This window comes from Impatiens glandulifera, chromosome 8 (assembly GCF_907164915.1).
Source record: "Impatiens glandulifera chromosome 8, dImpGla2.1, whole genome shotgun sequence".
Classification (NCBI taxonomy): Eukaryota; Viridiplantae; Streptophyta; class Magnoliopsida; order Ericales; family Balsaminaceae; genus Impatiens; species Impatiens glandulifera.
The window spans coordinates 30153191-30177628 of NC_061869.1; the positions used below are offsets into that span (position 1 = coordinate 30153191).

The 24438-nt window shown below is 37.1% G+C and overlaps 1 protein-coding gene across 7 annotated transcripts; it reads left to right on the forward strand.

Moving 5' to 3' along the window:
* The first annotated feature begins 1214 nt into the window (after positions 1 to 1214).
* Positions 1215 to 6317, forward strand: LOC124911480 (casein kinase 1-like protein 4). 7 transcript variants are annotated; one of them, XR_007096617.1, is made up of 16 exons: positions 1218 to 1491; positions 1610 to 1650; positions 1843 to 1912; positions 1982 to 2130; positions 2622 to 2717; positions 2816 to 2886; positions 3096 to 3157; positions 3242 to 3305; positions 3417 to 3501; positions 3605 to 3731; positions 3801 to 3883; positions 3985 to 4048; positions 4416 to 4552; positions 4638 to 4819; positions 5026 to 5125; positions 5791 to 5809. XR_007096617.1 is itself a non-coding variant. In XM_047451970.1 (15 exons), exons 1-14 carry the CDS (start codon positions 1416 to 1418, stop codon positions 4806 to 4808), a joined length of 1296 nt encoding a protein of 431 aa, XP_047307926.1. In that variant the 5' UTR covers positions 1218 to 1415; the 3' UTR covers positions 4809 to 4819; positions 5026 to 5465. The 7 variants fall into 7 exon arrangements, 6 of the variants coding, with proteins under 6 accessions (XP_047307925.1, XP_047307931.1, XP_047307926.1 ...); XM_047451970.1 differs by lacking the exon at positions 5791 to 5809 and having other exon boundaries at positions 5026 to 5465; XM_047451972.1 differs by lacking the exon at positions 5791 to 5809 and having other exon boundaries at positions 3988 to 4048; positions 5026 to 5465.
* Positions 6318 to 24438: the final 18121 nt, after the last annotated feature.

The following is a 24438-nucleotide window of genomic DNA, read 5'->3' on the forward strand; positions in this document are numbered from 1 at the left end:
AAAAATTTAGGGTGGTCTTAAAATAATAACGAGAAAATTTTGAAAAAAATAAGTATATAAAAGTAAAGTTTTACCATTTTTTTAATAATTAAATAAAAACAATGAATTATATTAAATTTTTTTAAGAAATTAAGGGTAATGTCATATTTTTACATAGATTCGTCCCTGTTTTTTTGGATATCCCCCAAGTAGATTTTTCTTTTGTAGGCATTATCTTTAGATTTCTTTTCTATTTTATTCTTCCATACCTTGTTGACTTTCCATGTTGAATTACTCATGATAGTGTAGGTCTTGGGTTTTGGGAACCTTCATAAACTTCTTCATTTCATCAACTGACCATTTAACTATCTCCTTATATTATGTTTTCTTCAGTAAATTCTAGTATTTGAGATAATGAATATTGAGTTGGACTGTTATTTGTTGATCTTTCTCTTACTGATTATGATTTCTCACTTCTTAGCATGCATTAGTTTTTAGTAATCTAGTTTTAATACCAAATAGGTTGACTCTTTCATTATAACCAACCTTCCAATTCCTTCTTTCATCCCTTGTTTTCTTCAAAATTTTTAACAGCAACTGGTTCCTTACCTTAGTTACATTCCTTTTTTCCTAGATTATTATTTCTTTAGCAATCCTATAAATTTTCTTTTCAGCTACCTCCTTAAACATTTCATCACAAATTCTTTGACTTCCTTATACTTATTGTTTTTTTTTTTTTTTTTTCATTTTAATGAAAATCAGAACAAAGTAATAAAACAACAAAGAAGAACTATCCTAACCTGAATGAGTTACCAGTAAATTTTTTCATTATTTGTTTTCCAAATAGAGGAGTGATAGAGGGAGGGAATTTAGTGAAAGAATTTGGTGAGGGAATGACGTGTCATCACCTTCATTGGTTGGAAAATGTAAAAATGGGAGGAAAGAGAAAAAAGAGATAAATTATTTGATTTTTTCAGCGAATAAGATTATGCCACGTCATTCTCTCACCAAATTCCCTCACCTAATCCTTTTTCTTCCAAATATTTGAAATTGAAATAAAGTATGACATATTATTTTTTGGCAATTATTTTTAGTATCATTTTTCCATTTTGCAATTTTATTATTTTGATAATATAATATAATCCATTGAGAGACCTCTACGTGGCAGCTTATATCCTATTCTCAATCGTTCTTGATTTATTACAGCGCAGCTCAGTTCCTCGCCTCCTCAAGACTTTCTCCTTCCTTCTCAACAGTCTCCTCTGTTTCAGTTTGTCGGCAAATTACAGAGCTGCCAAATTTTATTTACATGTCAATTCGATTCCTTCGAGGACGAGCTTCTGTTTCTTCAGGAAATCCCTAGCTTTATTGGATGATCTGATAATATAAACTAGAAAGCGAAAATTTATTCCACTCGGCAGATCTGATCATTTCAAATGGAGAGGATCATCGGAGGGAAGTACAAGCTTGGCCGCAAGATCGGTAGCGGATCTTTCGGAGAAATCTTTCTAGGTTAGCTCTCTTATGTTTTGTAGTTAATAAATAGTATTAGTATTAGTAGGCCTTGTGAATGTTTTTATCCACTTAATTCTCTTCCTACTTCTGACCTGCAACTGATTCTTATCTGCAGCTACTCATGTTGATACGTTTGAGATCGTCGCAGTGAAGATCGTGAGTTCATCATCATCAACTGTTATTCAAGTGTTCTGCTGAAAATCTTCAATCTTGTTTAACTGGATTTGATTTTGTGTTGGAAAAGAAATGAACTTAGAACAGGCCAACATACATAACTGGTTTGTTTGTCTTCATGATGTGAAAATTAAGAAGAATTAATTAGGTTCAATTTCTTTTATCTGGTTGCAGGAAAACAACAAAACGAGGCATCCTCAACTGTTTTACGAGGCTAAGTTGTACAAAGTTCTTCAAGGAGGAAGTATGAAGCTGTCATATAATCATTTATGTATTTTCTTCTGATGGGCTCTTCATTTGGTTTTTAATTTAGGTGGTATTCCTGGCGCCAGATGGTCTGGCGTTGATGGGGAAGATAATGTACTTGTATTGGATTTGCTGGGGCCAAGTCTTGAAGATTTGTTTGTGTACTGTGGAAGGAAGTTCTCTCTTAAGACAGTCTTGATGTTAGCTGATCAGATGGTAGGTTATTTTTTTTAATTCACCCTGGTTTATATGACTGAATAAATTTAGGAGCATTGTTTCCAAATTGTGAAAACTTTACTGTGCAGCTCCTTAATGAAGTAAAGACAAATTTCAAGAACCGTCTTTAACCAGGTTGCTATGCCATAGATTTGGTTGAATTATGGCTTGTTTGATCTGGATTTCACCCCTAAATAAACCAATTTTTTTTTTTGTTTATCTTGATTAAATGACCAAAATATCCTTTAAAATTTTAAAATGTTATAAAGAATAATGTAATGGTATTTTGATATTTCTTTAACTATTCGAAAGATTTGGTGGAAGAAATAAATGATTGATATTTGATAACCATCTCAAAGAACCATTTCAAATCTGTTTGTTTCTTGCTGGAACTTTTCTTGTCCATGCTATTTTTTTTCTTTTCTTTTATGTTAGATTATTTGTTTTGGCATAAAGCTTGACTTATCACATATCTTGGGGCCTTTTGTCAGATATCAAGAATTGAGTATGTACATTCTAAAGGATTTCTACATAGGGACATTAAACCTGATAACTTCCTCATGGGCCTTGGTCGGAAAGCAAATCAGGTAATTGCTACAGCCATAGATCAATAATATATGATATCCTTCCTTTTTAATTCATTTAGTTTTATTGAGCTTATCTGTTCTTCATTGTTCCTCTTTAGGTATATATTATTGACTTTGGGCTAGCGAAAAGATATCGTGATCCAGGAACCAATCGCCATATTCCTTACAGGTATTCGTCCCTTCTTTTATGTGTTTTTTTAGTCCCCTTCTGTATACCATTTAAGTTTCACTCCAACTTGAGTCCTTACTTGAGTCATTGAGTCCTTACTTTTATTTGTTTCGAAGGGTCATCTAGTAAATGTCTCAACGATAAGCTCTCTTTTCAAAGGAATATGTTATTTGAGCTGATTGGAGAACTTGTCTATAAAATTCATGCAGGGAGAATAAAAACTTGACGGGCACTGCACGTTATGCAAGTTGTAATACTCATCTAGGAATTGGTGGGATTTAATGATTCCCTCTTCTACTCTTTTGTTTAAAGCTTGTGCCTGACTGTTATTATTATGTTGGACTCTCTGTTACAGAACAAAGTCGTAGGGATGATCTAGAGTCACTTGGATATGTACTTCTATATTTCTTGAGAGGAAGGTAAGAAGCTATCTTCTATCATGAATTTGGTTCAACCTTATGTCCTTTTCTCCTCAATGTTGTTTGTTCTATGGCCATTTGATTCATAACTGACTAAAGCTACGGTTGTAGTCTTCCATGGCAAGGGTTAAAAGCTGCAAATAAGAAGCAAAAGTATGACAAAATATGTGAGAAGAAATTGGCGACCCCAATAGAGGTATATTCACAATCTGCTCTATGGTGAACATTGACCTGTCTTGTGATTTTTTATTTTTTGTTTTCTTCATCGTCACCTTATAATAATTTCAATTATGCGATAGGTTTTGTGCAAGTCGTACCCTGTGGAGTTTGCTTCGTACATGCATTACTGCCATTCATTGAATTTTGATCAGAGACCTGATTATGGATTCTTGAAGCGACTATTCCGCGAGTTGTTCAGTCGACAGGGTAATTGGCTATTGTCACCTTAACCTTTGTGCACTACAGCATCTAAAAGATACATTCTCTCTTATGTAGGGTATGATTTTGATTACATATTTGATTGGACCATCCTGAAATACCAGCAGTCACAAAAGACCAAACCTCAGCCACAGTTATCTGTCAGTGTTCTATAAACAGAACTTTTCATTTATTTAGAAGAGAATTCTGAATTTATTCCATAATTTTACTTATAGATGCTTTTTTTTTTATCTCCTGGCAGCAGCCACTTCCTGGTGAGGGTCATAGTAGAGCAACTGTATCTGATGTCGATAAACATCGTCAAGGTCAGATCTCATGTTTAGTTGTTTTTTTACTATAAGAACTTTCTCAATCACTTCTCAAACACAAGCTTTGTCTAATTCTATGTTGAGAGTATTTGGAAATTAGTATTTTGTCAGTCTATATCACGATCTCAATGAAAAATCGTCGAAGTTAAAACTGAAAGTGATATATTTTTTTGTTTGGATAAGACTTTTTCTGGAATCCAGATTATATTGTGATTTTTGTTTTTCTCATGATGACCATAGTGTTGATTAGCAAACATAACAAATGTAGATTTTGTCCAAATCATTATCTCTAACGTTAATTATTTTGTAACAAAACAGCCCAATTTCTTTAGTATTTTTCACTTTTTAAATGGTCATGTATTAGTAGGCGACCACACTTTATATTCTGCGGGGATTTCAGAGCATATGAAACTAGAGAATAGCGATGGTCCAGGCATCCGGATGCAATTTAAGTCACCTACTACTGGGAATTTGAACTTTGACAATCCCCTGAAGAGAAATGTTAGTCTTTTAAGTTTAGTATGATTGACTATCATCTCCTTTCCTTGCAGAAGAATTTAGTTTTCTATTCATTATTTGCTTCTAGATATTGAGCAATTCAGACTTGCCATCTACCTCATTTTATCCACCTGGAGTTTCTAAACAGAAATCCTCAAGACCTGCTGAAAATACCAGTTCTTCTCATGCTAATGGCGATAAGACCCGCCCTTCAAGCAGCTGGATTCCATCCCTCCACCGAATATCTTCTGCCAAGTGATAAAATATATGGTAAGGACTATGGAGTATGTTTTATATCAACAATCTAGTTTGGAAACACCTGTATACAAAAATTCTGTGAGATTGTGTTAAGAAACTAAACTTAGTTGGGACAGTTTCAGAAATGTATTGGTTGTTTTTCATGTATATAAACAAAAATTACAAGTGTTTCCCAATGGGGACCTCTGTAGGATAACTGATATTAAACAATCTTGCAGAATCTGGATTTTCAAAGCCTATTGATGTCAGCCTGAATCTGGAAGAGTGCTATGAGTGTACAAAAGCAAGACTGGTTTGCGCTCTTAGTATGCCCTCAAGGTGACTAATATATATATATATATATTGGTTAGTCATTTCGACAGGAACCAAACCCAGAGCCAGCGGGGTCTTCTGTGATGTATATAGACATCAGACAATCTCTCATAATTTGCATGGTTCAATCATCGTTGTAATGGAAAGTCTTTTTCATGACTGAACAAGAACAGATCTACATGTTTTTTTTTATTTAATTTTTCCTGTGTGATTGTCAAATTCTCACATTGTAATATATTATTTTGTATAATTGGATAAATCCTCTACCTAGAAAGAAAATCATTTTCTTTCTTGGCTTCTGAATTTGATTTTTTTTTATTGGTAATCATAGCAAAACCATCTAGTTCAGTTATGAGTTTTCTTTAGACCAGTTTTTTTCTTCAGTGCGAATGGAGGCTGACCTTACATCCTCTTATTTCAAAGCTCTTTCCACTTCAATTATCTTGGTGATTAGTTATGTGTTGTTTTTATCTCTAGTTAATGTTTCTTATGTAAGCCTAAATTGCAGAACATGTATATCAATATATAGCAGGCAAGCCTCCAGATTCCAATATATTTTTCGTATCTTTTCTATTGGTCTAGGAAACTATTAATGTCTTTTTTTTATATATATTGAAAGATAAGATTCGGTAAAGTCAATTTCTTATTGCGGATTCATTTATTATGTGCAGGATTGTGTCCCTGTGCTGGCTGTGTGCATTTAAAAGAATGGAGGCCAAAATATGCCCTGCTTTGGACAGGGTCATGCTAGGCTCTGGAATTTCTGTGTGGAATTTTCATGCATTTGCCCTTCAGATTTTATTTTTTACTGGGTGGTGCAAGAAAGTCTCTATCTCGAAAAAAAGTGTTACGATCCCAAACATTATTTGGTGGTCTATTTGGTCCGAGCACGACCTAGGAAACTCTTGACTGGTCTTAATGATTATGTGCTCTTTTCTCTCCTCTCTGGTTGAGTCAAGTTTGTGCTCCCCTGGTAATCTATTGTTTTCTTTGTTTCTCATTTCACTTTTGGCTGCTTGGAAACCGTTGTTGTTACTTGTTACCTTTTATTTTTATTTAAAACAACCCCTTCTAACAAAAAAAAAAGACAAGGAAATGTGATAATTGGTATGCGTCTAGATTATTAAGTATTGATGATAAACTTACTTTGTTTGAACTGCTGACAGTGTATAACTGGTTTGGCACCTTTTAATCTTTCTCTAGCTGTTATTTTGTTTATAGAATGCATTGGGTTTGGTGTTTTACCTGTTTTGGATATCCCATCAGACCATTTCTTTTTCTTCTTGGGAATTTTGACGAAATGACCCTAATAATGGGTCAAATTCGAAAATGACCCAATGATGATAAGCTTTGCAAAAATGACACTTTTGGCCTGCGAAATGTAGTTCTTGCCTTTTAGGGTCTTATACCCCAAATTAGTCGGGATTCCTCTTTTCATCTCCCCATCTTCTCTCCCTCCCACTCCCTACAAAACTCTAAGCTCTCCAACTTAGTCGGCATGCATTGTCGCTCTACCCTAAACCCTAATCCCCATCCCCACGATTCTCCCCAACTCCACGACTCCCTCTTCGGTTGAAGAAGAACAATTGCATTTTCAAATGGGTATGTTAATGTACATTTGTTATAGTTAGTTGATTTTCTTAGTGAGTGACATGATTTCGTATAGTTAGAATCCACGCTTTGTTATGAACACTATGTTATATACTATAGTTGGAATGCACCTATAATATTGCAATGTTTTTATTTTGGTGGATCTAACCACTTTAATCACTCTCACGCATATTGCAATCAAGCGTAAAGATGAAATGATTCTCTTTTGTTTTTGTATTTGAACTTTTCTTGTCCTTTTACATGAAGTAATTGGAAGAGCCATGTGTATGGGTAGAATTTAACACGGTTACTCTTAGCATTTTAGCTTCACATGCTGGAATTTCTTCTGATAATTTCTTTGCTCTCATGAGTAATCTCAAAATATTTGTTGTTTTTGTTTTCATTGAGTATTATTTTTTTTACACAATTGTTTATATATTTATACGAATACGTGAATATTTGAGCAATTAGTTGTTATTCATTTGTTGTATAGTTTATTAGTAACTTTAACCTTTATTTTATGGACAAGTAGGATTGAACTAGATAAATGGGCATTTGCAAATGAAGGATTCCTCAGAGATCAAAAGCATCTCTTAAGAAATATTAATAGAAAAAAACATGCCCAAACAATTACAAACGTTAACAAACAACCACACAGCAGCCGCCATGTGGTCAAAGTCCTTCAATTGGTGCCTGTGTTAAGATTGGAAAATTCGGTATTGAAGAAGAGGTGAAGAGGCTAAAAAGGGACAAGAATGTGTTATGAAAGAGCATGTGAAGCTGAGACAACAACGGTAAGCAGTAGAGTACAAATAATCAGTTGCAATCGGTGAAGAAGGCTTCTTAATCTACTACTCCATCTGTAATTACATGTACCTTCAACTATCAACAACAACTATAAGCATTAGCCTGCTGCTTAATCTACTACATCTGTAATTACATGTACTTTCAACTATCAACAACAACTATAAGCATTAGCCTGTATGGTAATAAACTGAATACCAATATATCCTCAATCATCATTTCTAAATTAGAAAAACATTTCTTTGTTTCTTTAAAACTTCAGCAATATATTCAATGTAAGATCTAAAATTTCTCGATGAAATTGTCTTTTTTGTCTTATTTCACAGTTTCTCGGTTGTCTATTGAGATGACTATAGTTAGCTTTTACAGTGTGTTGGTGTTTATGTCAAATTGAGTTCTAATTTTCCTAGATGTTTATTCGTGTTTTCAATAACACATTTCATATATTTTTAAAGTCAATCCATACCCGAAGTCATTGAATTATATTTATAAAGAATATATTTCTCAAAATTATGAAATAACAACACAATACATTCATTTTAATCTTATTTGAATGTTCTTAACATTTCAAGAAGAGCTTTAGTAAGCATAAATATAGGTTTTGTTCTAATTATGATCGAAAAAATATGAATACCAAAACAGCTCAATAAGAATATTATCAATTCACACATACTACAATATTAGTGAATCAACTATAGAATAAGTATTTGGTAATCATCCTTAGCTACCCACGATTGTCATCTACAACTTGTGCTGAAATCAAGAAGCTTCATCTCCTTGGAACATCTGAATTGTTTAGCAAAAGGAAATCAAGTGCTGAACCAAGTGTTGATCCGATTATCTTTTGGAAAATGTGACATGGTTAAGTGATGAAGTTTCCTAGTTCTTCTGTTAAAAGGGCCTAAAAAAATCAAGAGTATAACCTTAAGTTGCAACTTAAAATAAGTCATTCTTTTAATATAAATATTATAATTATACAAATTTACAATGGAAATTAAATGATGAAATCCTACTACTTATATATGCCATTTAAAGACCCTACTCCTGGTCTTCCTTCTCCACATCCGTGTGAGGGTGATTGTAATACGCGTGAAGGTGATTGCAATATACATAAAGGTGTTTTAATTGTAATACGTGAGGGTGATTGCAGTTGTTAGATCTACCAGAATAAGAACATTGCAATTTTATAAGGGAATTAAAACTATAGTATTAGAAGAAATCAAAGTTCTATCTCAACATGTGAAGCTAAAATGCTATGAGTAATCGTCTTAGATTCTACCCATACACATGGCTCTTCCAAGCACTTCATATAAAATGACAAGAAAAGTTAAACAAAAGAGAATCATTTCATCTTTACGTGTGAGGGTGATTGCAATACGCGTGAAGGTGATTGCAATACGCATGAAAGTGATTGCAATACGCATGAAAGTGATTGCACCTTCACGCGAATTGCAATCACCTTACGCGTGAGAGTGATTGTAACTGTTAGATCCACTAGAATAAGAAAATTGTAATAGGGACATTGTAACTATAGTATATAACATAATGTTCATTACAAAACTTGGATCCTAACTATACAAAATCAGGTCATCAACTAAGGAAATCAACTAACTATAACAAATGTACATTAACATACCAATTTGAGAATGCGATGGTTCTTTTTCAACCAAACAAAGAGTCATGTGGATGGGGATTAGGGTAGAGGGAGAGTTCGTGGCGGCTGAGTTGGAGAGTTAAAGGTTTTGTAGGGAGGGAGAAGATGGGGAGATGAAAAAGGGAATGCCCGACTGATTGGGGGTATAAGACCTTTTAGGAAAATAATGATATTTTGCATACTAAAATTGTCATTTTTGCAAAGTTTATCAACGTTGGACCATTTTTCGTATTTAACCCATTATCTAGATCATTTCTTCAAATTTCCCTTCTTCTTCCTTAATAAAACTCATGAGCTAGTGTCACATATAAAATTCTCTCATCACGAATACACGACTAACACGATCGACACGAACGACACGATCGACACGATTTACACGGTATCAAGGTCGTGGTTCGCTTATTGTGTTCACGTTGTTAGTTGCTCAATGTCGTTTGTCAAACGTGCGCATGATCAGCACAATCGGCACGAATGACATGTCATCAACTCTAATTACTAGGTCCGCCATTTATCTACAAAGCTTGGTTGAAATGTTAGGGTTTCTTGTTTTACTTAAAGAGATAAAAAGATAATGTGTTCGATTTTATTTGAAAACGTTTTGAGTTTAAAGCATTATGCATTTAGAGTGTTATGCTAGTTTTTTTTTTAATTTCTAAATATTTATTAATAACATTTTTTTAAATGCTTTAATGCATTGTGTTTTTGTAAATTTAACATATTTAAATTTAAATTTAATATAATAAAACGAATTATTTATATTATTTCATTAATGTTATGAACATTTTATTTAAAATTCGAACAAACTATTTAATGGACGGTGATTGTTTGTGTTTCCTCTTTATTAAGAGAGACCAATAAGGGTATACTCTCTAAAGTTCTAATTAAAGAAAAATTATAGAGAAAATCACAAAATTCGAGGATTAGCATAAATATTCGCAACGATATAAGTCGAGATATGTATTACTACAACCCAACGAAAAATGTGGCATGTCTCTCGCTCCAAACGTCTCCTATCGCTCCCTCAGAGACATGTGTTATGCTTCCTTTATATAATTTGAAAATTATATAATTCGAAAATATTGACAATAATATTTTCAAACATAAGTTTCATGTTTTCCAACATGTGATATCAGTCATTATTTAAAAACATATAATTTTCCGACTTAATTTTCCCTCAGAATTATTAGAATATGATAATTCTCTTATCTATAAAAATATAATAATGCTTAACTTTGAAAGTGTCTAGATTGTCGGGTCGAGACCTGTGGTTAATTTTGATATATACATGTGAGAGTAATGGATACTTGGGTCGGATTCTGGGTTGATCCGCCCATAAACTTAAAACGGATAAAAATAAGATTAAAAATGCTCTATGTATGTTTCAAACTCGCAACCTAACAAAAAAAAATATAACTCCTTAACCAACTAGGCTAATAACACTTTATATTTTAAATTCAACACCAAATTTAATGAATGCGAGACATTTTTTACTAACTAATCTCTCTATATATATATATAATGATGCTTAATTTTAAAAGTGTCTGGATTTCCGGGTCGAGAGTGTGGTTAATTTGGATATAAATGTGAGAGTAAATGGATACTTGGGTCGGATTTTGGGTTGACCCGCTCATAAACTTAAAACGGTTAAAAATAAAAAAAATGCTATAGGTATGTTTCGAACTTGAAATCTAACAAAACAAATACAACTCTTTAACCAACTAGGCTAATAACAATTTATATTTAAAATTCAACACCAAATTTGATGAACGCGGAACATTCTTAAATAATCCTCGATATCCATCTATCTAGCATGGATAGAGTCAGAGTGTTGGCCGGTCCGACAAGGACACCGGGCCCAAGGTTGCGGCGATGAGTCTCCAAAAATCGAGTGATTTGTGGAGCAAAACCGATCCTTCCTCTTGGAGCGGTTATGAGCTGCTTCAATTTGTTGAAGAGGTAGGAGGACCAGTTGATTGATGATTTGCGGATGATGGCTATCATGATGTCGAAAGCCTCCCGGTTGTAGTTTTGGTTTGGCATTCGGCCCATGATAGACCGCTGAACCAAATCATGAAAGACTTAGTAGTGAGGGGCGAGTTTTTCTTTCTTCCCGTGGTCGTCGACTGGTTCGATGGAAGAGGAGAAGATATAGCCGAAATCTTCCTTAGCCGGAAAGAATGGCGTTGGGAAGTCAAAGAATCCTTCGGTTGGAAGGTTGAAGAAAACAGAAAAATGCTCTTCAGTAAGCCGAAGAAATTTTCCGTCAATGATGGTCCTTATACTACCATTATCAAGAATGTGCCCATTGTTGAAGAACTCGCACACCTCTTCTACAAGGATGGTGTTTGAGCCTTCAAGAAAGTTTTGAAGCCCCGATTCTATGATCGGTTGAAAGATGGTATCGTGAAACCGGCCATCTTTTATTTCTTCAAAGTTGACTACGATCGAGTTTCTTAGTTCAGTCATTTTTGGAGAAGAGTGGGAGTGAGAATCGAAAGGAGTTCTTTGAGCTTTCAAGCTTAGAGAGAAGAGAAATGGAAGCGTGTTTGAAGATGAAGGATTGAGCCCTTTTTATAGCCTGAGCGGTTGGGTGCATTAAATGAGAATATTTTGAAAAATCAGACCGTTTATGTCTGGTCATAAATGTTTTGTCAATTTTTAAGAGGATAAGAGTGTGTCTAGTCAAATCGGATCAGGCACGCTTCTTGAAAACGAATATTTCTGTTTCCAAGAGTGATTTGATTTGGTTTGATACGGCGCATTTAATGTTGGTCATTTACTTTAGGATTTTTGATTTTTGACTAAAATGAAAAGAAATTATCTTCATTAATTCAAGGTACCAAACCGGTAGTACAACAAAATTACCGGTTTGGGAAAGGACAAAAGGACGATGGATGATTTAAACATTAGATGACCCAGCCGCTTGATTTCTCCTTGCCTTAGCTGCTTCCCATCGGTCGATCAGCTCTTGGACTCTCTCCTTAGAGAGCACATGCTTTGGATGGAGAGTGACGAAGGGCCCGGAGTGGATATCCAAGCTAGCACAAAAACCGCTTAGCTGAGGAGCGTAGCCGGTTTTGTTTGAAAGAAGCATCTTCTTCAGGTTGTTGAAGATGATCCATGACCAATTTACCGGTGTCCCAACCGTAACAGCGATCATCATCTCGAAAAGCCTTTGGGTGTAGTAATAACCTTTCTCTCTGCCCAGAACGGACTTTCCCAGAATCTCACAAAGAAGCTGGTACTTGTGAGAGAGTTTTCTTTTAGCACCCCAGGGTCTAACCGGGATGTCAGAGTTGGAGAACCGATGACACATTTCTTCCATGGTCACTGGAGAGTAGGTTAAATCGGTTACCCCTTCAGTGGACAAACCGCAGTATTCAGCGAAATCCGTTTCGCTGAATAGAAAGGATTGACTGTAAACTTGTGCAACAATTATGTCTCGATGCACCTCCTTTGCGGTCTGGAAGAATTCATCGACTACTAGGTAGTCGAGAATGAATCTGTTTTCCAGAAATCCTCTTAGCCCGCTTCTTTCAATAGCTAAGAACATTTCTTTGACATCATGATCTTCGTATTGGTAGATTGAGTTGAAATCAGCCAATAAAATTTTCTTTGCTAGTGAGTTGGAGTTCATGTTCTTGAGATAGTTTAAGCTCAAGATAGTTTTTGTGAATAGTGAATTTTGTGAAGAGTTGTGAGGATTTGAGGGTGGTTTATATAGCCAGGGGTTCGGCTAGATCAATAGGTAAAGCATGCTTAGTGATGTCATCAATTAGTTAATAGGCTTTAACTTGTTGAAGTGTATAATGTTTATTTCCAATGCAAAACTAATTATTACCAAGATATTCATGATGACAAAAATCTATTGACAAGATGTGAGTCTCCCTCTCTTGATGATGGACACATGTCGTCATCTCGATTGCGGTGGACTGTATTTATTTATTACAGGATTCATTTCTCAAGATATGCATGAAAACGCAGTTGGCTGTCTCAAGTCAACCGGAAAAGTTCATTCCATCGAAACCAGAGTGCATTTGTACTAAGCGGTTTTCCATGACCGGTTTTAGTTGGATATTTTGTTCCGATTGTGAAGAAATGTTGAGTCACATCAACATTTGTTCAATTTTGGATTAAGTATATCCACTTCTACCAAGTGATTTCAACCGTATAGTAAGCATACACGTGATTTGACATCATGAAGTGATCAGGCATAACCGGAGACTTCCTCCCGGTTAGCATTCTTGAATTTTCAATGACCTATTTGAATATAGTTTGAGAAGCGAGAGCTTCTCCCTGAACACATATCCTGGTTTTTCATTATTACGTATGTGAGCAATATGCATGCATGATCATGATATAAGTTGCTTAACATCATTAATTCCTAGAATATTTCTGAAATGCGAAAACTTAGCTTCCTGTAGCGGTTTTGTGAAGATGTCTACTACTTGTTGCTCGGTCGAGACGTATTCCAACCGGATGTGTTTCTCCTGAACATGCTCCTGGATGAAATGATGTCTTATATCAATGTGCTTTGTTCTTGAGTGCAACACCGGATTATATGTAATTGCTATCGCGCTGGTGTTGTCACAGAATATTGGAGATTCCTTAGTAACTACGCCAAAGTCCCTTAGTTGTTGTTGGATCCAGAGGAGTTGTGCACAGCAGCTTCCGGCTGCTATATACTCTGCCTCTACGGTTGATGTTGCAACTGAGGTCTGTTTCTTGCTGCTCCAGGTAACTAGCCGGTCACCTAGGAACTGGCAAGTTCCACTTGTACTCTTTCTATCGATCTTGCATCCTGCATAATCAGCGTCTGAGTAGCTTATTAGGTTGAAACTTGAGTCTTTTGGATACCAAAGTCCCACTTCTTGAGTTCCCTTCAGATATTTTAATATTCTTTTGGCCGCGGTGTAATGTGATTGCTTTGGGTTGGCTTAGAATCTTCCGCATACTCCAACCGCAAACAAAATGTCAGGTCGGCTGGCTGTTAGGTAAAGCAATGATCCAATCATTCCTCGATATGATGTGATGTCAACGGCTTGACCATCCTCATCTTTGTCTAACTTTATGGAAGGACTCATAGGTGTAGCCGCCTCCGCGCATGTATCCATTCCAAACTTTTACAATAATTAGGCTGTGTACTTTGGTTGGCTTATAAAAGTTCCGGCTTCAATCTGCTTAACCTGAAGTCCTAGGAAGAAACTCAGTTCTCCCATCATACTCATTTGAAATTTTTCAGTCATCATTTTTGAGAATTTATCACATAATTTTGGATCGGTTGATCCGAAAATAATATCATCGACATAAATTTGAACAAGTAATATGTGTTCCTTTCTCTCAAATTTGAAAAGTGTTTTGTCAACTGAGCCTATTGTAAATTTGTGATCAAATAAGAATTGTGTTAATGTATCGTACCAGGCTCTTGGAGCCTGTTTCAAACCGTAAAGGGCTTTGTTTAGCCGGTAAACATGGTTTTCGTGTTCTGGATTTTTGAAACCTGGAGGTTGATTAACATATACCTCTTCATTTACTTTACTGTTTAGAAAAACACTTTTAACATCCATTTGAAAAACTTTGAAATTTTTGAAAGCTGCATATGCTAAAAATATTCTAATGGCCTCAAGTCTAGCTACAGGGGCAAATGATTCTTCAAAATCAACACCTTCTTCCTGTTTATAGCCTTGAGCCACTAACCGGGTTTTGTTTCTCGTAACTAAACCGTCTTCATTGAGTTTATTTCTGAATACCCATCGTGTTCCTATAACCGGTTTATTTTTCGGTCTAGGGACTCGTTTAATTCCTCTTGCATTGCTAGGATCCAATCGGGATCTGACAATGCTTCATCCACCTTTTTCGGCTCAATTTGTGATATGAAAGCTGAGTTTTCATAGTGTTCCAAATTTTGTTGCCTAGTTCGGACGGGTGAGGATATGTTACCTATTACTAGTTCAAGAGGATGATTTTTGTTCCTTCTGAGGTTTATCCGAGACGTGTCTATTAAGCTTTCGGTTGGCTAATCAAGGTTAGACTGATCGGTAGGTTGAACAGAGTCAGACCGACCGATTTCTTCAGTCGAAACTGAAGAGTCAACTTTCTGCGGTACCGCAGCTTGAACAGGCTGAGGTTCAGCATCAACCGCTTGGTCATTGACAAATCGTCTAAAAAACGGAACCTCGTCTTCATCATCAGAATAGATATTGAAATTTTCCATTCTGTTGTGAAGATCGAAGTGTAGTGTAGTGTTTCGTTCAACCGATTCATCAAAAACAACGTGGGCTGTTTCTTCAACCGTTAAAGTCCTACTATTATATATCTTATAGGCTTTACTTACAGCTGAATATCCCAACATTATTCCCTCATCGGATTTAGCATCAAAAGCGGTCAAGTAATTCTTGCCGTTGTTGTGAACAAAACATTTGCTACAAAAAATTCGAAAATACCGTATATTTGGAATTCAATCATAGTATATTTCAAAAGGAGTTTTGGAAAAACGTTTAGTTACTAAAGATCGGTTTTGTGTGTAGCATGCGGTATTGATAGCTTCAACCCAAAACTTTTGAGCAATGCCCAAATCAGCTATCATTGACCTTACGGCTTCCTTGAGAGTTCGGTTTCTTCTCTCAGCCAGGCCGTTTTGTTGAGGAGTTCTGGCACTAGACAACTCGTGTCTAATACCGAAATCATCAAGAAAAGTGGTTAAACTGCTATTTATAAACTCAGTTCCTCTATCACTTCTGATTTTGTTTACTCGAATAGATTTCTCATTTTGTATTCTCAAAATCAATTTGATCAGGTTTGGAGTTGCTTGATTTTTAGAGGCTAGAAATGTTACCCAAGTAAATTTAGAATAGTCATCAATAACTACCATAGTATAATGCATGCCTCCTAGACTGGTTACTTTAACCGGACCAAACAGATCCATATGCAAAAGTTCTAAACACCGTTCAGATTGATAATTTCCTTTACTTTTGAAAGATGATTTTATTTGTTTGCCCATTTGACATGCAGCACATACTTTATCTTTTGAAAACTTAACATTTGGAAAACCGTGAACTAGCTCTTTAGAACATATAAAGCTTATTGTTTTGAAATTCAAATGGTTTAGCCGTTTATGCCAAAGCCAGTTTGGATCATTTCCGGCTATCATGCACACAGGTTTTTCAAAATCAGTTTTCCAATTAACTTTGTAAATATTTCCCATTCGGTTACCGGTTAAAAGGATATCATTTTGCTGATTCTTAACTAAACATGCATTTTTATGAAATTCAACTTTATAGCCCACATCACACATTTGACTTATACTTAATAGATTAAAATGCAGTTCTTCTACTAGTAATACATTATTTATGGATAGGTTACCATGGACAATCTTACCCTTGCCCACGGTTTTACATTTCGAGTTGTCACCGAATGTTATGACTGCTCCGGTTTCATACTTGATGTCGGTTTGTAGCTCATCGTTGCCGGTCATGTGTCTTGAACATCCGCTGTTCAGATACCATTCTGAGTTCTTTAGCCGGTTGCTTCTCCTAACCTGCAAAAGAAAATTATTTACACATTTTTGGTACCCACATTCAGTTGGGTCCATGATTGATTAGTCCCTTTGGGATCCAGACTTGAATAAGTCGGATCACTTTTCTGGTATCTATTCTTATAATGTTTGGCTTAACTTCTTGACCATTGCTCAAGAATGCCTTATGTTGTGGTGATGAGTTTCTTTGAGACCGAGATCTATTTGTTTTATTTTGTTTCCGGTTGACTTTCCTTCTCTTAGGATGAAGCCAGTTTTCTGATTCAGTTGGACTTACATATTTTAGTTCTGTTTCCGGTTTTAGATCATGTTCTTCCTTATTTTCGGTTGTTGAACTCTTGACAAATCTTATGAATGGAAAATTGTCTTTCGTGAGTTTCATCCCGTTAGGTTGTTTTGATTCGTTTTGTTTGTTTGGTTCGTAACCGATACCAAATCTACATCTAGGATGTCTTTTATAATTACACATCTGTTTTACGGTTTGACGAGATCTCTCCCACGCAGCCGTGACATACAGTGCTCGTTCATCAGTTTCAGTTACCAGTTGAACTGTCTCCTCATTATCTAAGGATAGTTCATCCGGTTCATACATTGCGGTTTCACATGTCTTAACAGCGATACTACTTGACTCTACGGTTTTAGGTTCTACCGGAGTTGGTATGTATGCAGATATGTTTCTGAACTCAACGATCATTTCGTTGAGTGCAGAAATCAAATCTTCCTTAGATAACTCATCAGAAGAGAAATCAAATACCTCTTCGTCGTTCGTCATGAAACAAGTTACCCTTTCTTCATTGTCTTCATTGTCGGAGTACGCCCACTCGCTTCCACCGTCGGATGCAATGAATGCTTTCTGAATTTCCTTTCCTTCGTCGGCATGCTGATCGTCGTTTCTCCGGTAGTCGTTCCGTTGGTTGTCATTTCTCCGGTAGTTGTTCCCTTGGTAGTTGTTACCCTGGTACCGGTTGCCTTGATAGTTGTTGCCTTGATAGTTGCCTTGATAGTTTCCTTCCGGTTTTCTGTCGTCTCTCCTCGGTTTTCTGCATTCTGACCTGAAATGTCCAAAACCGTCACAGTTATAGCATCTTTTATTTGATTTATCTACATAATTATAATTAATGTCGTTATTAGATGGTGGCTGATTCTTCTTCATGAATCTCACAAATTTCTGAGCTAGCATCGCCATCACATCTTCACTGATCTGATCAACGTTTTTGACTGGAGCCGGAACGGTTGATACTTGGACCGCCGGTTCCACCGATGTAACCAAAGCTCTAGTTGCGGTTGATGTGGATGCTTCATCTTCGATCCGAGACTTAATCTCGAACTCGTAGGCTTTTAGATCCTCAAACACGTCATGCAACTTCATCTGCCCGAGGGTGCTTGATTCCCTCATCACCATGGTCTTGATATCCCATGTGCTCGGTAGTGACCTTAAGGCTTTGATGATTACTTCTCGGTTGTCGTACTTCTTTCCGAGTGTTTGAAGCTCGTTGACCACGCTGGTGAACCGGTTACTGAATTCCTTCATATTTTCCCCCGGTTTCATCCTGATGTTTTCATATTTCTGTGTAGCCACCAAGATTTTGTTCTCATTTGTTCTTTCGTTTCCTTCATAGATCTGAATGATTGTTTCCCAGGCCTCCTTTGCATTATCGTAGTCTGATATCTTGTTCAAGGTGTTATCATCTATAGCCTTATAGATGTGCCTCATGCAATGGTTGTCCAGGTTACTCCGTCTTCGATCTTCATTTGTCCATTCGTCTAACTCCTTGTTGATCTTGATTAGCCATTCTTTCAGGACTCGGCTCATCTCATCATCCAACGTGATCAGATGTAGATACATCTGTTTCTTCCAACTGCTAAACGCTTCATTGTTTAGCATTGGCGGCTTGTCGCTGTGGGTCATGCTTCCCATCTTCTTCGGTTGCTTGAGTGCTGAGAACCTCGCTCTGATACCACTTGTTAGGATCGGGGACGCCCTTGGAGGACCGGGGTGTTTCCGGTTCTAGGAAGGGTGACCTCTTACAACGCACACAACACTTTGGTGATAGTCCGGTTAGAGACTCTAACCGTTCTCAGCACTTCGCAAACTGTCACAGACTCTTGAACCGGGTTCAAGGGCGGAAATGTCTGTTTCAGTCTGAAGCAATGTATGTGACTTTAGATGATGTTTAGGAGGAGTCGGTTTTAGAAATATGAGTGGATCGGTTTTTGATATAAGGAGTAAAATTGTTTTGGTTTGTGGTTAGGTTAGGTGAGTAAGTAGTAAATAAAGGAAATAACACGAGACAAATTTTTTTATGGATGTTCGGAGCAAACTCTCCTACGTCACCCCTTCTTCTCAAGTTATGAGAAGGATCTCCACTAACTTTCAAAGTTATAATAATAACACAGCCGGTCGAGCCCAACTCGCTACTCGCCGGTTACACCAATTCAACCTTGATGTAATACACAAATACAACACAAACACACACAAACAAAGCTTCCGGTTAATGACACAACGGTTTTGGATCGCGCGTAAGATTTCTTTATCTCTCTAAGATTTTCGTAACTTGTGTTGCCATTAATGAGGTCGCTTCGTCTTCCTTTTATAGAGAGAATGATCCTAATGGTCACATTCTTCTCTCACCGTGAGATTGTTTAATCCAGCGTCACGCCGGTGCAGGGAGGTTTCTTGCACGTTTCATCTTTCTCAACACTTGGCAAGCATGCAGACACTCCTCAGGTAAAGATGACGTTGTCAGTTTGCAGATTCGGACACGTGTCAGGCATGCACCTTCCGGTTGTCGACGTCGGATCAATAAATCATCATTGCTTTCCTCGCATGCTTCTGATCAGATCTTATCTTCTTTTATCCCTTCGATACACGTCTATCTCATCATATTACGTCATCTCTGCAGATTGTAGTTTCCGGTTGTTTCTTACACAATATAGTCCAGCTGGAATGTAAACTTGTCTTTGATAGCCGGTCTCTTGAGAGAGTTAAAACCGGTTCCTCTGATCTTGACTTGATCACTTAGAACTGGATTTCTTTGAGGTGTTCAACAGCCGGTTTATGAGGCTCCAGCCGGTTTGTGCAATTCAATCTGTTCCCGCACATAAAAGTTAATAGTTGTTTAGTTTTTCTGGCCGGTTCCAAAAATTAACTTTACTTAATTTTTCTTATCAATTTCTCCCTTTTTGATTATTTAGAATAAATATTCAAAACTTGTAATGAATGGCCAGTTTGAAAATTAACTTACTTAATTTTTCTTATCACATTTTCTATCGATGGTTCGATGATACATGTTAATGGAAATAAGAAGGTACTCAAACCCCACTTCATTTTGTTGAACGACGTGGTAGCAAAAGCGCTTCAAGGGAAATCTGGCTCCTTCCATCTCTATAGTCAAGACTGTTTTGACTATATGTGCGCTATTTCAAAGGGAATCCAAGTAAACTGGGCATATACCCTTTTCTAGAACCTTTGCTTTTCTATCTTCCAGGCAAACAAGGAAAGCATAACGTATGCGGTTCAACTGAGTCGTTTGATGGAGCATTTGAAGGTTCCTGTTGGTGAACCTGTACAGATCAACTCTCTGAGAGTATTCACTGCCTTTACAGTCGCTAGTACTCTGATAAGGATGAAGAGCAACATGGAATGTGCCTCTAGTGCATCCAGTTATCAAGCGGGTGGTAAGCCCTCTACCCGATCCAAACAACCATCTGCTTCTGTTATGTCAACAGGGGCAAAAAGATCGAAAACAGTGAATGAAAGGGAGGCCAGTTCCTCTAGTCTGAAAAGTTCAACCAAGAAGGACTCTGAATCAGTCGATTCAAGGTTAAGGCAAGGTTCAGGTGTACTTGATGCAATTCCGATGTCCTCTCTATCTACTCCATCAACTACTTTAAGAAAGCCTTCGAGATCCAGTGTCTCAAAGGAGAAGAAGACAAAGGCGCCTTGCGCGCCTAAATCATTGAAGGTAACAACTTCTAAATCGTTGGCCGCTGTGCCATGTTTGATGTTCCTATTGTGGAACAAGATGAATCTATATTTTCTCCCTTAAGAGAATCTGCTGAAGGGCTCGCTGTTGAGTCAGCTGGTCCAAATGATGAAAATGCTAACAGGGTTGTGTCTCATGTTGTTCAACCTGATCAAGTAACTGTCGGTGCTACAGAAAATGCTCAACCAGAACAAGGTGCAGTTCTTACCCTTGTTGCTGATAAATCTGCCGAACAAGAATCTTCTGTTCCTGATCCTAAAGATTCATTGGTAGCCGGGAAGGTTATTCGTGTAGAGCTCCCTGCTGAGCTATGTAAGAAACCCCAATCGGCGTTCGAGTTGATGCGTTCTACAAGAATGTCGAGTGGAATTGTGATTAGTGAACCCAGACCTGCTCCAAAACCCGTAGAGGTTGTTGGAAAAGGTAAGAAGATTGCAACTCCAGTTCCTCATTTTAGATCAAGTTAAAGTCATTGCGGCTGAAAAGTTGGAGATTTTTGAATCATGGTCCCTAGAGAGATTGTCTTCCAAGTACAATGATACTCTATCAAATTCTGCGATAATCTGAGAGTGGAAGAAGCGGGTAGCCAATGAGAAGAAAGTTCTCAAGTGGGCTAAAACTTCAGAGGTAGCTGATGCTCTGAAGAGAAGGGATCTCATTGAAGCATGCTTATATGGAAAAACCCTTTTCCCAATTCTTGAAGCCAGAAAGGCTAATTTCAATCCTGTTGAGAAGGGATCTGAGGTGGAAGTGAAAGTATTAAAGAAGCTGAATGACATCATGGATAGCTACGTCTCGGTGGCTACCCGATACGTTCATAGCGCTAATTGCTCTGGCGCAAAACCTTTCGATGATGATGAAGCTATGGATATTCTTGATGCCGACAACGATGCCGATGAGCTAGATTCTACTCTCTTGATCGAATCCGGGAATCTTTCTGTTGAAGAGAGACGCATTCTGGATCAACCAATTCAAGAGAATCCTCATGAAGAAAAAGAGGAACTGATTGTTAAGGAGCCTGAACAAGCTCTTATAACAAATGAAGAAGAAATTCTTGAAGAAGAAGTGATTGAGGAGGCTGCTCAAACTCCTATTGTTGAAAATGTTGTGATACCCTCTGTTATGAGAACAGAGGAAGCCCATGAAAAAGTGGCTGAGGTTATTCAGCTAGAGATTATCAGATCTGAGGGGGAACCCTCCAAAGATAAGAATGCTGAAGAAGAAAGTTCCTCATCTGAGGAGGAACAGGATCAACACGAAAGTTATGTAAAGCCCCGTTTATTCCCCGACACCATTGTGAGAAATGTAATGAAAATATCAACATTTCTCTTCACTACTCTGGAAATATGTATGAGAGATTTCAGAGAGCTGAAGAAGAACTGTTAGAAGAGAAGCAGAATGAAGCTGCTAAGGTAGCTGAGAAGGATCAACCAGAGCAATCCATGCAGATTCATACAAACTTTGAGCCGATTCAAAGTATGGCAGCAGAGTTTCAAGAGACTTCATCAAATGAAGAATCCTCTGCCGAAGGAAATAAGTTGTTAAAATCTATGAAGTATGTGCTCTCATCTCTTTAGAAGAGCATGATAAAGGCCATGAACACCCAGGAAGAAGAAAGAAAGGGTTTTGCCGAGGTTATCAAAGTCCTTACTGAATTGGATAACACTCTGAAGAAGAACACGTATGAGACTCATGTCTCAAATTTAAACTACTCCAAGTTTGAAAGGAATCTCCTCAATCGTCAATCTAAAATGATGGACATTGAAAGGCAAATCAATGATGACCGTCATAAGGAAACTTTGGATGAATTCGGTCTGGTGAAGAATTAGATGGTGGAAATTCAGGTGTGTTTAAGTAGAAATGATAATGAACGACAGGAATTTGTTGACTTTATTGCAAGGAAGTTTCAAGCAAAGGAGAACGCAAAGGCTAATGCTGAAAAAGATCAACCTAGAATCACCCAAGGCGAGTCAAGTATAAGAAGTGACGGTGTGTCAATCGGCACTAGATCCAGACGATCCCCAAGCAATGATGATAATCCTAGGCCAACCAAGAGAGGTGGAGGTCGAAGCAGTGGTGATCGTGGAGGTAGAAGGAGTGGTGGTGGCCGTAGTAGGCTATCTGGTGTTGATCAAGGAGAGCGTACCACTAGTGGTGATCGTGGTGGTAGATCAAGTGGAAGCGGTCGTGGTGGTCGCAGTTTTCCTCCGTATATGAATATGCTACCCGGCCAAGTCATGAGTCCAACCGATCCTCGAGTTAAAAGGGAAGAACAATATTTTCTTTTCTTTTACTCTATTTAAGTCTTTCAAACAATATTTCTTTGATAATTTTCTGAATATTGGTTTTTGGAAGTTTGATGTAAGTAAACAAGGGTTTGTTTTTATTTATATGATGAATGCATTTTTGGTATATATATGCAGGTTTTCAATTTCTTCATCAAAAAAGGGAAAATTGTTGGGTCAAATTATTTTGACTAAGTGTTGAAATAATTTAACCATTGGAATTTTGATGATGAAATGACTTATGCGTTTTGATGCAGGCGTATCGAAGTCATATTTTATTAGACTTGGTTCTAATGAGGCTCATTAGACCGATTTTGGCATTAGATGCACAGAATTAGACGTGCAGTCTAACTCAACGGAGTTAGACGTGCAGTCTAATGAATGTATAGAATTAGACGTAAATCTAACTCAACGGAGTTAGACGTGAAGTCTAATGAATGCATAGAATTAGACGTGCAGTCTAACTCAGCGGAGTTAGACGTGCATTCTAATATATTTGCGGAATTAGACGTAAGTCTAATGGAAAGTGAAAGTTAGACGTGTAGTCTAATGTAAAGTGAAAGTTAGACGTGAGTCTAACTCCTTCAGATAAGTCTGAGGTAGAACCGGAATTAGACGTGTAGTCTAACTCGGTGGAGTTAGACGTGCAATCTAATGGTTAGTGAATGATTAGACGGGTAGTCTAATGTAAAATGAAACTTAGACGTGAGTCTAACTCCTTCAGATTAGTCTGAGGTAGAACCAGAATTAGACGAGCAGTCTAACTCAGTGGAGTTAGACGTGCATTCTAATGTTTATTGGATAATTAGACGTGTAGTTTAATTAAGAGAAAGTTAGACTAGTCTGAAGTGATTGTATATAGACGTTAGTCTAATTCTATTAGACCAGGTGGTCTAATAGACTATGTTATTAGACGGGGATGTTTAAATTTCATTAGACTGATTTTCACAATCCATCTAACTGAAATACGTCAAATGCTCAGCTTAAGCAGTATGCTTGAAGCTAGCATCCGCCTACCCACGTGCTATAGCTGTACCCTACTCCTGCTCCACTTTCTAGTGAAGATCAGTATAACAGCTATATGCAACCAACCAACGAATGCCACGTAAGAGAATTTTCCTCATATTACTTGTTTTGCAGGTACATCCCTCATGGAATATTCGGCGCAATACCAGTTGTTGTACGGCAACGATCCTTGTGCTCAGAACCTGCTGTGTACAATGGAGGCTTTCCAATGGAAGAGTGCCACGTATCATTCTAAAAGATTCGACCGTTAGTTCCTGTTCAGTATTTAACAAATCTCAAGGACAACGGACAATCTGCCTCACGAACTGCTGAGTCTTACGAATTGCTAATCTACAATCTTGCTTGCTGATATTTTCAAGAGAGAGAAATCAAGCCTTTGAATATTCATACTGTGAAGCTGCTTTCTGGTTGTACTGTGTGTGAATCAAGAGAGAGCTATA